At 31.9% G+C, this 15402-nt stretch overlaps 1 protein-coding gene across 1 annotated transcript in view; it reads left to right on the top strand.

Moving 5' to 3' along the window:
• Nucleotides 1-370: 370 nt before the first annotated feature.
• The window catches only part of LOC133034493 (uncharacterized), a 30369-nt gene continuing 15337 nt past the window's right edge, over nt 371-15402 (top strand). The window contains exons 1-2 of the mRNA XM_061109588.1: nt 371-703; nt 824-1097. Of these exons, the coding sequence (XP_060965571.1) occupies nt 371-703; nt 824-1097 (607 nt within the window). The remainder of the gene's footprint in view (nt 704-823; nt 1098-15402) is intronic.

Genomic DNA, 15402 nt, shown 5'->3' with positions numbered 1-15402 from the left:
TTCTTAAATAATTATTTATTTTTGGTTTCCTCTTTGGTGGCAATTTCGGATTTGGTGGGGTCTTTAATTCTTAGATTTTGTGGGGATATTTGGTTTCTTTTTTCTATTTAAGGAAACATTGACCATTTTTTTGAAAAACCTTTTTGGTTTCCTTTTTTTTCTCTCCACACGTGATTCAAAGGTAAGGAAGTTACTTTCCTTTTCAGTTATTTTTCTGATTTTGGGTAAGTAAAATCAAATGTTATATATGCTCAACTACCCACTCACCCACGATCACCACTCACTCTTCTCTTTCTATTTTATTTCTCTCTCAAAGGTCTAATATTTTTCAAAGTGTAAGAGTGTTTGTGCTCTAGGGTTTCAAAGAGAAATGGCCAAAATTAAGAATGCCCAACCGTCCAAGAAGCCCTCTCGTGGCTCTGCCTCTGCATCTCCGATCAGCCCGCCTGCGCCGCTTGCACCAGCAACCGGAGCTTCTGGTTCGTCCTCTGCTCCGTCGAAGTCTGCCAGAAAATTGAAGACCCAAGCTCGAAAATCAGTGGTAAATCTCGCATCTCCACATGTTGTTGCTTCTCCTATTGCTTCTTCAACACCTGGGTTTGGTGATCATGATGAATCCCATTCATCCGATCACACATTGTCGAAATCCTCCTCTTCGAATGGTGCTCCTATTGTCGATAAAGCCTTGGTGACCTTGCCCACGGTGAGTTCTCGAACAAGGTCCAAGGTTTCCACTCCTCAAAAGCCCGAAGTGATTCAACCTAAAATTGTATCCAAAGGGAAAAAGGTGGTTTCTTCATCTTCAAAGGCCGAAAATCTCAAGGAGAATCCCCCTTCCGTGTCATCCTCAGATTCTGAACCAGAAGAAAGTGAGGAGGGTCATGATTCAGAGGGTTTGTCCGATTCAAGTGAAGAATTTGTGCCCAAAGATCAACCTGCTGTTGATGATTCTACATCCGAGAGTGAAGAATCAGAGGCTGATCATGTCACTACAGAACCTGTTCTTGTCCCTACTGCAGTTCCAAAGAAGGACAAAGAAAAAAGGCCCATTGTCTCTCCAAATCCTGTTCTTCCTCAGAAAAGGAAGAGGCCCTCTAGTATTTCTCTTGATAACTTCAAGCCCCACTCTCATTATTTTTGTTATAATGATCATGCTAGAGATATGAAATTCTATGAGAATAGGAATTTTACTGTGGAGAAAAATTTCAATGTTATTGCTCATAAGCCTTTTGGAGTGTATAACTTGTTGAAAGAAAGACAATGGGTAGATACTTTGATCGGTTTTGATGTCTATGTGGATAGAATTATGAAGGAATTTTATGCTAACATCACTGATGAGTTTCTCGATGAGGACTCTTTCATGTTTGGCAAAGTTTTTGTCAGAGGACACTGGTATTCCTTTACTGTGAAGGATGTGGCTGAAGCCCTCAATCTGCCTATGGGAATTGAGCCAACTGATGTGGAGTTTGATCGTCAAAAGGTGTTCAGATATCTCACTGGTGATAATGATGTTGAACTCTCCGACACCATGCATATGTCTCAACTCACCTATCAACATGCTGCTCTCATGAGGTTTGCCCTATCCAATTGGTTTCCTTGAACTTGCTTTCTTTTTGTATAAAGTTTCAATTGGTGCTAAAATTGATTTGGCTGAAATGTTATGGGAGCAAATTGTTTCTCTTCGAAAGGGCAAGAAACCTAGGCTCAATCTTATTTTTTCTCATTTAATCTATAAGATTTTATCTGATCAAGAGGAATTGATTCTTGAGAATGAATCAATTGAGATGCCTGCTGTTGGAACCACTTTCAAAATTCCTGAGAAGCCTCCTCAAGGAAAAGCTGCTCAAAGAAAGGCTCGGTCTGCTTCCCTTGGTCTTACAAATGATCCTGCTGCTGCATCTGCTTCAACTTCTGCTCCTACAGAAATGGCAGAATTCAATTTGCGTTTGGGAAGAATGGAGACAAGTCAGGCCTTGCTTCTTAGGAAGATGGATAGCATCATGAAATACTTCCGACCCAATGATGATGAATAAGTGGTTCAATCTTTTACCTCTTGCTTTTTAGTAATGTATGCTTGAACTTATTGTTGGGTTTTATACCCTAAATTAAACTCATCTCAATATAATCAGATTTACTTATTAATATAGATCAGAAATAACATTTAATGTTGCATGGTTCACATGATTTATTTCATGATTATATGTACATAATGTATGAATTCTATCTAAGTCCAGAACATATCAATTTGTTAATGATTATAGTGTTGTCAACACAGTGGAATATAATTTTAATTATATGTTTGAAAGTTTATTCCCTGATTTGTCAGAACACTTGATTTAGACTGACATGGTATAATCAGCGATAGGTATTCTTACACCTTGGATAAGTGTTATGTCCTTTCCAGGACATTGGCAAAGTTTACAAGCATCAGATGAATGGAGTATACATCGGAAGGGACCGATATTGAACTTTGATTAGATATATTAGAATTTACCGTAATATCTATTCAATTCAATATCACCTGTTGATCCTAGATCAAATGATCTTAATCATGATATGATTAGGTTCAATCTCAAGAGTGTTATTCGTGTTCTTTGATTTGTTAGTTAGCCTACTTTTGGGTCAGGGTGATACGTACATTTTGGGAACACGGTAGTGCAATTGAGTGGGAGCGCTAACATAAACATGGAATCTATAGCTTCTATCTGGCGAATAGAAAGTAAAGGATGATTTCCTTCGAGCTTAACCAAACGAAAATAAATGGTGGAGATCTCATTTCACTTAGCTGAAATATCATTTATACAGGGTTAAGTGTTTTAAGGATAAAATACATTGTAGGGTGTTACGGTAATTTAATCCCTTTACATGTAAATCATCTATATAGAGGATCATTGATCACATTAGGGTTATAACAATGGATAACTAATGACGTGTCTATATCGTGGAACATATAGAGCGTTCTATATACTGAGAGTGCAATTCTATGTTCTATGCGTGGATTCAACGAAGAATTAATAAGTCAGTGAATTTAAGATATAAATTCTTGAGCTACTTATTGGAAGCTCGGATATATAGACCCATGGTCCCCATACTAGTTGAGACAATACTGCTTGTAAGACTCAGTTAATTGATTTTGATTAATCAATTATAATTCTAAAGTTAGACTATGTCTACTTTATGAATTTTCACTAAGCAAGGGCGAAATTGTAAAGAAAAGAGATTCTAGGTTTATTTATTAATTAAGAGACTTTATATGTCTAATTAATAATTAAAATAAACGACAATATTATTTAATAATTTATTTTAGTTATTAAATAATTAGAATTGACATTTAAATGGTTGAATTTGAAAATTGGCGTTTTTGAGAAATTGAGATGCAGAAATGATAAAACAGCAAAATTGCATAAGTGAGGCCCATTATCCAAGCCCATGGCTGACCACACTTATAGGGTTTTATCATTTATTTTTTCATTATTTTAATGCCAAATAATTCTAACCTAAACCCAGGTGGTTACCTATAAATAGATAGTGATGGCTCTCATTCACACTTACCTTTGTCAGATGAAATTGAGCCTCCTATTCTCTATAGCCGAAATCACCTTCTCTCTTCTTTTCTTCTCTAAATTTCGAATTCCATGAGTGAATGAGTGAGTTCCCACAGACATCAAGTGGTATCTCAATCATAGTGTGTAAGACTATGGAAAATCAACCAACAAGAAGGAGATTCAGCATCAAAGGAAGGAGAGAAAGAGATCCAAGTTCAGATATTGATAATGCTCTGCTACAGAAAGGAATCAAGGGCTAGATATCTGAACGGAAGGAGTCATTATCTTCCGTTGCACCTAATGTAAGGTTTTCTAAACTTTATATGTGTTTATTTCATTGTTTTAGAATTCATATTAGGATGTTAATGAAACATACTTGTTAGTAAATCTAGATCCTAGTAAAATATTTCCAAAAACTGGCCTCAAAGCCATGGTAATGATTTACTTTCATGAAATACGAATTAAAACGATGTTATGTGTTGATTTGGATGGTTTCATGTGGTTTATGTGCTTATTTGATGATAGTTTAGAAATCGCAATATATGTTACTGAAATATTTTTTATTTCGATCTGGAGTTATTTTTTCTGGAAAGTAGACAAAAAATTAATAAATTTAGGCTTTTACAGAACCAAATTTGGATTTTTTATGAATTAGTTATGATTTTTCGAAGTTGAACGAAAATATCAGGATTTGAATGCACACGCGCGCGCGGACGCTCAGACAGCATCTTGTCTGAAGGGCAGCTCGCGCCCAAGATGCTTGGTCAAATGAGGCTGCTTGCAGCCTCTTTCCTGGGCGTTTTCCTTGCATCCGCGCGCGCAGGGGTATGCAATGCATACCCCTGTGCATCAAACTTGTTTTCGTCATAACTTTTGATTCAAAAATCGTTTTTCATTGAATGAAAAGCCAAATTTTGGTAGAATTTTGTGTAGAATCTAAATTTTCAATTAAAAATCTAATTTTCAGAATAAAATTAATTTTTATTAATTTTTTAATTAATTAAAATTAGTTTCTGATATTAGTAGGCTTTGAATTTTGAAAATTTGATTTCTCACAAAGGAGCCTTGTGGTTATTTTTGAAATTTTTTATTATTTTATTTATTTTAATTATAAGATCAGATATTATTTTTAATTAAATTTTAAATGATCTTACTTTGATATTAAAATATTATCTTTTAAAAAAATAATCTTTTTCAAATTTCAAAATTTCCTAACCATATCATATCTTTTTCAAATTTGTTATTTTCAAAATATATTTTATTAATTAAAATTATAAGATTAGGAATATGTTAGGTTTAACATTTTATCTTATTAGACATTTTTTTAATAAAATTATATTTTGTCAAAAATAACATGAAGATTTAAAAATTTTGGTTATTTTAGTTTGAATAGATATTTTAGGGTTTCAAACCATAAATTTTTCAAACTTATTATTTTATTTTTTTTAAATATTCTAACCATATAAAATATCTTATTCCTCAATTATTTTATTTATGTAATATTTAAATTTATTAAATTATAAGACTCAGAATATAATAATGGAATATCTAAATTTAAAATTCAAGATATTTTATTATATTATCTTATTAGAAATTTTTAAATAAATTTAAATTTTTAATAAACTTGACATTTGAAAAATTGGTTAGATATTTTTGATTTTTTGTTAGAATTTAAGAAATTTAGGAGTTTGTTGAATTTTGAATTTTTTTCAAATATTCTCTAACAACCTAAATTTGAATTCTAGTTAAGATATTTATTTTAAGATTTAATTTTAGATTATAAAATTGAGATATTTTAGCTTACTTTCCAGATATTTCAGATCAGTTAATTGTTTGTATTGTTTGATTATATTATTATGTATTCAAATTTTTTTTACAAACCTATTACTTATTTGATCTAAATTGCTATGATTAACTTGTTGACAGATCCAATGATTTGATTTTAATCATAGTCCAATATAGATCTTATAAATAATTTGTAACAGGTAAATTTTGTAATTTCTATCATCTGTGTAAACCTAGTAACATGATAGGGCCCATCCAAATCATTTGACCTGTGTGAGCCTATATGTTTGCTATTGGGCTTAGATGCATATAGGAAGCCCATTTAAGTTTTACTAAGTAAATGGACTAGGTTGCTAAAATAAATTTTGACACAAGTAAATTTATTTAGGCCCATTTAGATTTGGGCTTATTCAATGAATAACAATTGTTTATTTAAAGGTTAAATTCCTCTCTTTTGAGCCTTGTGTGAGAGTTGGGGGCCAATAGAAGTGTGTACGACATACTGAACCCAGCTCCCCCTCACATGAACTACCCCAATTGTGAAGACCCATTTGCCTTATTTAAATAATTGTATTAGGTTAATTATATTAGTCTAACCTAATTAAAATTGAATTAGAAACATAATTAACTTTTAAAATATATGAAATTTAATTTTTCATTTAATATTTTAAAGTTAATTTTAGAAAAACACTTAGTAAATGAAATTATTCTAGATAGTTATTTCTAGTACTAGTTATTTTTTTTCTAATATTTAATTAGAAAAATATCATACATTGTGAAATTAATTGTTTAATAATTAATTTTGGTACAATCTAAGTTAAGTATATTTTTCCTAGTAAAATTAATAATTAAGTCTTCTCTATACTTAATTATTTATTTCTTGAAATTAATACATTTAATTAAATTGAAAATTTAAATATTTAAGTTGATTTTCATCATGATACTTAAATATTATTATTTTCATGTTATTTAATTAAAATTAAAAATTATTTTAAGTTTGAAATCTTATTTCATATAACTTAAATTTGAATAATTTTCAAAATATATTTTATATTTTATTTTATTAATCTTTTTCCACAATTTCGAAATTGCATTTTTTAAATGCATTAATTTCGAATTTTATTTGAAAAATAGATTAAAGTTGTAAATTATTTATTTTAATTTTGGACCAACTTAAATCAATGATTTTTTTTTCATTTAATGATTAATTAAAATCAATGAAGTTAAATATATTTAATTAGAAAATGAATTAATTAGTCCATGAAAATATAGATAGATATTATCTGTTTTTGCTTGAAGTATTTTTCTAGTGTATTTAATTAAATAGAAAATTAATATTTAAGTTGATTTTCATCATCATACTTAAATATTTGAAATTTTTCTTATATATTTAATTAAATAGGAAAATTATATTTTTTGTTGTAAATTAATTTTACTAATTAATTTTGGGCCAACATTAAATTAGAATAATTTTTCCAGGATTTATTTTTATTTTATTTTAACAAGCAATTTCGAAAATTGTATTATTAAATACTTCAATTTTTCGAAATGCAATATGTATTTACAGAAAATTAAATTTGAGTTGTAAATTAATTTAAATTAATTTTTTAACAACTTAAATTGAATATTTTTCTAAATATTTATTGGAAATTATTACTAAGATGGAAATAATTCATGTTATTTTCATATCCATCTCAGTAAAATTTATAAATATTAAATTAAAATTTATATTTAGAATTTTTCATTCTAAATTGGAAATTTTAATTAAATAAATATATATTTAAAATAAATTGATTAAAATAAATATTAGAGAAAATACATTTTTTTTAAAATAATGAGCTTTATTATTATTAGGGTATTCGATCTCCATTGTTGGTCTTACAAGTTAAATGTTTTCAATATAACCTCGAGACGCTAGACTTCATCCCCCTTATGGATGGTTATTCGTTGAACGCATTTAACACCGTAAGATCTCATTGATAAGTGTTTTGTAAGTTTTCATCTCTATTAGACTCTCCCCTACGGTGACTACTTAGAGATAAACTTATAAAACATGAAACAATGGTGGAAGCTCATAAAATGAGAATAACCTTGACTCTCGCCTACCGGGACAACGTTGGATTCTTATTTTGATCGAATTAAAGGTTGCTAGAATGGTTTGCATTTTAGATGAGCTGACAACTCTATTCAATGAATGATACTTTGACTCTCGCCTCTTAGGGACCTTTGTATCAGTTTGTTGGAAACCTTGGAAATTATTTAGGATTGTATGTTTTAGTATTTTCACTTGTCATTCCTACTTGCTATATGTTTAATAATTTCTGAATTGTGTATGAATTTATATTGAACCATGCTATTTTCTGTTATTAAATTGTAGTTTAATTTCGAATCTTCATTGTTGGTCTAACTTGGTTTGTTTATCTAATGAGATAAATCCCTAATGGATTTTCACCATTAGACATACATAATAGTGTTAGATCTCGAAAGATAAATATTGTATATGCAACATCTAGCTGTTCATCAATTGATGACACCTTAGACTAGTATTTTTACAATATGAAACAAGAAGATTGTATAAATAAGATTACTTTGACTCTTGCTAATCGAAGCATCGTTGGATTCTTATTTATAAACGAAATTATCCTAATTCCTCTTAGCTTATTCATTTCGAATTAGCTCAATAACATATCATTGGACGAATGGCTATAAATCATTTAATGTAATTCTATTTTCTCTTAAGAAATTAAATGACACGTATGATTATAATCCCAAAATTCTATTCCACAATGATATAAGTCTTCAATTTTAGTAGTGGTGGTCCAAGAAAGAATTACTCATTATATTTGGTATAAATTTAAGTCTTTGACTTTAATTTTAGATTTCAAACAGAAATTTTCTTATATTTCTAATTCCAGAATACAATACAGTTACACTTTCACAAGTGATTAATAACCATTTTCTATCAACGGATTCAAATTGTATGGAATATGAGTTTAGTATTCTGTGACCAGGATCCACTTGCACTATTCTAAGAACTCTTTGATGTAACTAAACCTAAGTCATCAAAAAGACACAACCACACATTTTTAATCTATGGCATTTGTATCTTGATCATAGTGGTATTGACAAGATCAATCTCTGGAAAGAGTTAATATGCCTATATCCACTGAAAGTAAGTTCATCTCATTCGCAGATGGATGTACATTCAGGGGTGGATATGAGTTTTTCGTTGTATTCTTAAAACGATAACTGTAGATTATACCTTATGCCAAGAAATTTGAAATGTTTGAAAAATTTCATGAATTTCTAGCAATGGTGAAAACCATTAAGGTAAGTGGTTAAAGATCTTGCGAACTGATAGGGGTAGAGAAATAGTTAGTATATATGCAGTTCAAAGATCATTAAATTGATTTTTGAATTATATCCAAACTTACCTCCCCAGAAATTTCGATTTGCATATTGATGATTAGTTAATAGTTGTTGCCTAAGACCTTCTATGGTAATACAATTGCAGAATGATGTAATGGTTGTATACTTAATGTAAATCATTACTAGATTCATGAATGACCTAATCAAAATCTTAAGAAAAGCTAGAACTGTTAACCATGGTTTGCATGTTTGTTAGCTATTCTAAGTGATTAGGGGTGGACCATCCCATAGTCAATAGATAAGAAAGTGTTTGTTTAAACAAATACTACTTTTCCAAGACAATGACTAAGTTTGAAAATAAAGTAGAAAATAAAGGAGATATTTATTTCTTGATTCCAAAAGTGTTCTATCATCTTATTTGACATATGATGATCCCACTGCCTCTGTTGTCTTGTCACAACCGAAGAGGTCAATACCATTTAGTTTTCTTAGACATAATTCATGGTACATTGTCGTAGTGGGAGAGTTTCTAGGAACTCACCTTCTTATGACTTGGAAGACACTAGTGATTAAAACCCATTGTGAGTTTAAACAAGTAATGGATTGTCAAGATAAGAAACTAAGAAGAAAAGCCAATAGAACTATGGTTTAATCCATTCACATGGAGTAACCTAAAGTTTTCTATTACAAGGACATAAAAATGAAGTTTCGTGTATAAATCTATTCAATGGACTTAACAAAACTTCTTGTTCCTAGTATTATAGGTTTGAGTTTAATCTAAACCTATGGCTTGTGGTATACCTGGTAATTACTTACTCTAATGCAAGCAACTTACTTTAGTAAGATCTTGAAGCATTTTCTTTCTAATGGAAATCTATAGAAGCTTCTCGACTTCTAGGCATAGATTTTATTTATCTAAGGAAAAGTCTCAACTATTCCAGAAAAGATAAAGCCATGAGAGAATTTCTTATATCAACAGTGAGAGGTCTCAGATATGCTTTAGTATGCCTTAGACCAGACACCTGCTGTTGAGTGGGAGTAATGAGTAAGTATCAGATTAATCTAGGAGAGGAACATTGGAAGACAATCAAGTAAATCTTAAGATTAAGAAGAGGAACTATATGTTAGTGAATAAGAGTGTGTTTAAAACTCTTAGACTACACCACATCAGATTTCAAGACTTGCCTTTGTGTTAGAAAGTCTGCTGATAAGATGGTGATTACTCTGGGGGTGGAATAGTGATTTTGGAGAAGTGTAAAAACCTATCTGAAGTCTCTAGGTCTACCAGAAAGGGACTGAATGTTAAAGTTGCAGGAAAGGTACTTATTCAGTCTAAGGAAAGTTCTATACCTTTTTGACACCATTCCAAATTGCCTTAACTACTAGTGTTATTTCCTGATTAACCAAAAGTAGTTGCCAAAGGTATAGAATCCAGTATCCCAAAAAGAGTAGACATATAGAGAGGAATTTCACATTATCAATGATTTTGTGATTAAGGAAGAGTAATTGTGGAGAAAAGGTTGTGTTTAATTCAACCTTTCAGATCCTATTACGAGGAGTTTACTACTACTACACTTGATTTGTATATCAAGGTATTGAGATTATTTGAAATGCACTTTTTGTTTTATATTAGTGCAAGTGGGAGTTTGTTGGGTTTTATGCCCTAAATAAAACTCATTTCAATATAATCAGATTTACTTATTAATATAGATCAGAAATAACATTTAATGTTGCATGGTTCACATGATTTATTTCATGATTATATATGTACATAATGTATGAATTCTATTTAAGTCCAGAACATATCAATTTATTAATGATTATAGTGTTGTCAACACAGTGGAATATAATCTTAATTATATGTTCGAAAGTTTATTCCATGATTTGTCAGAACAGTGGATTTAGACTGACATGGTATAATCAGTGATAGGTATTCTTACACCTTGGATAAGTGTTATGTCCTTTCCAGGACATTGGCAAAGTTTACCAGCATCGGATGTATGGAGTATACATCGGAAGAGACCGATATTGAACTCTGAATAGATATATTAGAATTTACCGTAATATCTATTCAATTCAATATCACCTGTTGATCCTATATCAAATGATCTTAATCCTGATATGATTAGGTTCAATCTGAAGAGTGTTATTCGTGTTCTTTGATTTGTTAGTTAAGCCTACTTTTGGGTCAGGGTGATACGTACATTTTGGGAACATGGTAGGGCAATTGAGTGGGAGCGCTAACATAAATATGGAATCTATAGCTTCTATCTGGCGAATAGAAAGTAAAGGATGATTTCCTTCGAGCTTAACCAAACGAAAATAAATGGTGGAGATCTCATTTCACTTAGCCGAAATATCATTTATAGAGGGTTAAGTGTTTTAAGGATAAAATACATTGTAGGGTGTTACGGTAATTGTAATACCCGGAATTATGAGAAAGGATTAGCAATACCCTAACTAGATAATTATGTATAATTGAGGAATTATATTATTATATAGTTCAATATATATGAAATTATATGAATTTTAATATGTTAAGACCCCGTTGGTGAGCCAAGGGCATTGTAGTAATTATGACCCGAGAAGGGTAAATTGATGAAATTAATTTAATTACGTGCTTCTAGAACTATATTATTATATAGTATGCTTGTGTTGTCTTTTCAGGTGTGTTTTGACAGGTTGGCGCGGTATAGTCACAACCGGGTATTTTGGGCCGAACCGGGTTCGGGCCCGAAATGCAATTTGAATTGAAATATTTGGCATTTTTATTTAATAGTGATAATCTGAAATTAATTGGGTTTGAAATGTACATGAAATGACAATTATGCCCTTGTGAGTGATTATGCATGATTGTATGGCCCTAGGGGCAAAATGGTCTTTTGACCTTTATTGATTTACTTTAATAAAATTGATTTTTGAGGAATGAAATTAGAAAATGCTGGCTTTTGCTTCCTCTTGGCTGACCCTCTCTCTCTCTAATCCTCTCTTATTTTCAACTTGAAATTGGTGAGAGATTAGCTTGAATTAAAGATTGTTTGTTCGGAAAATTGTGTTGAAGGCTTGGAGTTTGCTTGTGCAAGGAATTGAGGTAGTTTCTTACTGAGTTTATTTGAAATCTATTGTTGAATTCTTGCTGAATCTATTAGGGTAAAAGCATGATTTGGGTAGTTTTGATCTTGACTTGCATGTTTTGAGAAATGGATGTTTAATCTTTTGAATTTGAGAATTAATCTCTTGAATTGTGGTGGTTCCTATGGTTGAATTATGAATGAAATCCTAGGATGTTTTTAATGCTTGAATTTAGTCATTACTTGTTAATTTTGTTGCAGGAAAATTGTTTGGAAGGATTGGATTTAAGCTCAAGTTCTTGAGCTTGTTGAGTTTGTATTTTAGGATTTGAAGATTCAAGGTGTGAGTTTTAATTTTGTTGATTAATGTTGGAATTGAAGTTGTTAGCTCTCTATTGTGATGATTTTTATCTGTAAGAAGTTAATTTTGGGTATGGTACGATTGAGGTTCGAATTTATGGAAAAATTGGCATGTTTAGGCCTTAAAAATGGAGTTTTTGGGTGTTCTGAACCCAGTCATCGCGACGGGGTTTTGTGCCGTCGCGACTGGGTTTGGCAGTGAGAAATTTTGTTTTTCCCAATTTTATTTTGGCCATAACTTTTGACTCAGGACTCCGTTTGGGACGTTCTTTATATCGTTGGAAAGCTCGTTTCGAGCTATATTGGGATATATCTGTGTTTTGAATGCCATGTTTATATTTTGTGAAAGTGAAATTGGGGATTAACCCTATTTGTGAAATCTCGGATTGTGTGACTAGGATTACCGGCACCTGATCAGGCGCACCCAGGGGTTTGGAATCTCCTTTATTGCGGGACAACATGTAAGATAGTAGTTTGCACGTAGAGTATGCGCGGTGGCGCTTATGTTGAATATGATATATGTGAGTACTTGCAACCGGGATTAGGGTTATTACCCTAACATGAGCGGTTTAATAGCCTAGGGTTATTACCCTAGTGATATATGTTGTTTAACACTATTCCATGTTGGATATATCTATATATTGGGATTATGAATTATGCGCTTAAGGAATAATTAAACTAGACTCGGTAAGCTAGTAACTTGAGTTTAATTTTAATGCGGTCTAGCGTTATTACCCTAGAATATTGTGAATCCAATGAAAGCATGAGTTAGGGTTAACACTCTTAGTAAATGTTATCTGAGTATATAGAAATGTATTATATGAGTGATTACATAGTGTGCAAGTTAGGGTTATTACCCTAAGATTATATATGTTGTAGTAAATATTGAACACACACATGTATGTTAAGAGTTATGTGTATAAGACATAACTGGGTTGGACCTGGTATATATCACCAGGATAAACCACTGAAAGAATGTAATACATGGATTACGTATATTCACGAATAGGGTTATGCGAGCAAGGCATAACCAGGTTAGGCTCGGTAACCAGAACTGAGGTAAACCCTACTGAGGCCTTATTGTATATAGACGTGTGAGTGCAACACGTAGGTCTACGCCATGTAGACATAAATAGGCATGTGAGCGTAACATGCAGGCCTATAGCAAATAGACAAATATTGCAGTGGCACCAATAATTATGTGTTACATATTGAGATTAAGGGTTATGCGTCAAGGCATAATCAAGTTGGACTCGGTAACCAGAACCGACATGAGCTATTCTAAGGCCTTATTGTAATTAGACGTGTGAGAGCAACACGTAGGTCTACGCCACGTAGATATAAATAGATGTGTGAGCGCAACACATAGGCCTATGCCATGTAGACATAAATAGGCATGTGAGTGTGACATGCAGGTCTGTGACATACAGACGTATATGAATGGCATTACTGTTTAGATAGCATGATGAGCATATTATATTTGTTCTGATTTATACTGTCTTGCTGGGCTTGGCTCACGGGTGCTCTACTGTGCAGGAAAGGGTAAGTCGGTGGTTGATCAACCATGAGTTTGAGGAGCAAGATGAAGAATGTACATGTTCAAGCCATATCAGACCAAGCGGGTTAAGGGTCTAACAGTGTTGACGTTTGTATTCTGTTTTGCTGCTTAGGTCGGCTAGTAAGAAAGAACTTGTAATAAGTTTGTAAATATTTTTGGGATCCCAACTATTTTGAAAAGTTTAAATATATTACAAGTTTATTTTTAGTCTGTTTAATATAAAAGTTTAAATTCCGCGCTATTTTAATTAGTAATCCCGATTAGGGGATTAGGGTTTCATAAGCATTTTGGGTAGCGTGCCTAATTATTTAGGGCGTTACAGTAATTTAATCCCTTTACAGTGTAAATCATCTATATAGAGGATCATTGATCACATTAGGGTTATAACAATGCATAACTAATGACGTGTCTATATCGTGGAACATATAGAGCGTTCTATATACTGAGAGTGCAATTCTAAGTTCTATGCGTGGATTCAACGAAGAATTAATAAGTCAGTGAATTTAAGATATAAATTCTTGATCTACTTATTGGAAGCTCGGATATATAGACCCATGGTCCCCATACTAGTTGAGACCATACTGCTTGTAAGACTCAGTTAATTGATTTTGATTAATCAATTATAATTCTAAAGTTAGACTATGTCTACTTTATGAATTTTCACTAAGCAAGGGCAAAATTGTAAAGAAAAGAGATTCTAGGTTTATTTATTAATTAAGAGACTTTATATGTCTAATTAATAATTAAATTAAACAACAATGTTATTTAATAATTTATTTTAGTTATTAAATAATTAGAATTTGCATTTAAATGGTTAAATTTGAAAATTGGCGTTTTTGAGAAAATGAGATGCAGAAATGATAAAACAGCAAAATTGCATAAGTGAGGCCCATTATCCAAGCCCATGGCCGGCCACACTTATAGGGTTTTATCATTTATTTTTTCATTATTTTAATGCCAAATAATTCTAACCTAAACCCAGGTGGTTACCTATAAATAGATAGTGATGGCTCTCATTCACACTTACCTTTGTCAGATGAAATTGAGCCTCCTATTCTCTATAGCCGAAATCACCTTCTCTCTTCTTTTCTTCTCTAAATTTCGAATTCCTTGAGTGAATGAGTGAGTGCCTACACACATCAAGTGGTATCTCAATCATAGTGTGTAAGACTATGGAAAATCAACCAACAAGAAGGAGATTCAGCATCAAAGGAAGGAGAGAAAGAGATCCAAGTTCAGATATTGATAATGCTCTGCTACAGAAACGGAAATTCCTAGACTGATTGAAGAATTATTTTAGGGAAGTTTCTAGTGGGCTGAGGTCTTGTTCAGACCGAATGTAAGCTGTCAATAAGATGTATATTCATTATAAATACATCTTATAGTAGCTAGGTTTTGTATCTCTTTCATTCACTTTCAAATCTTTAGGAAAGAGTGTCTTTGTTATGTAGAGAAGAGTTGTTCTAATCTTACTCTGTTAATTTGTTGTTTGTATTGTCTTGAGTCTGTATTCAAGTCTACAACGAAGAAGAACATCAGTGCACCTTCGGGAGAAGGTATTTACAAGCTTTCGGGAGATTGCTTTTGAAGTCTTGCATCGGGAGGATACAAGCACACCTTCGGGAGAAGGGTTTTACAAGCTTTCGGGAGATTGCTTTTGAAGTCTTGCATCGGGATGATACAAGCACACAACCTTCGGGAGATGGTTGTATAG

The sequence above is a fragment of the Cannabis sativa genome, chromosome 2 (assembly GCF_029168945.1).
Source record: "Cannabis sativa cultivar Pink pepper isolate KNU-18-1 chromosome 2, ASM2916894v1, whole genome shotgun sequence".
NCBI classification, from domain to species: domain Eukaryota; kingdom Viridiplantae; phylum Streptophyta; class Magnoliopsida; order Rosales; family Cannabaceae; genus Cannabis; species Cannabis sativa.
The sequence above is the reverse complement of the archived record's forward strand: the minus strand, read 5'-3'. Positions and strand labels throughout refer to the sequence as shown.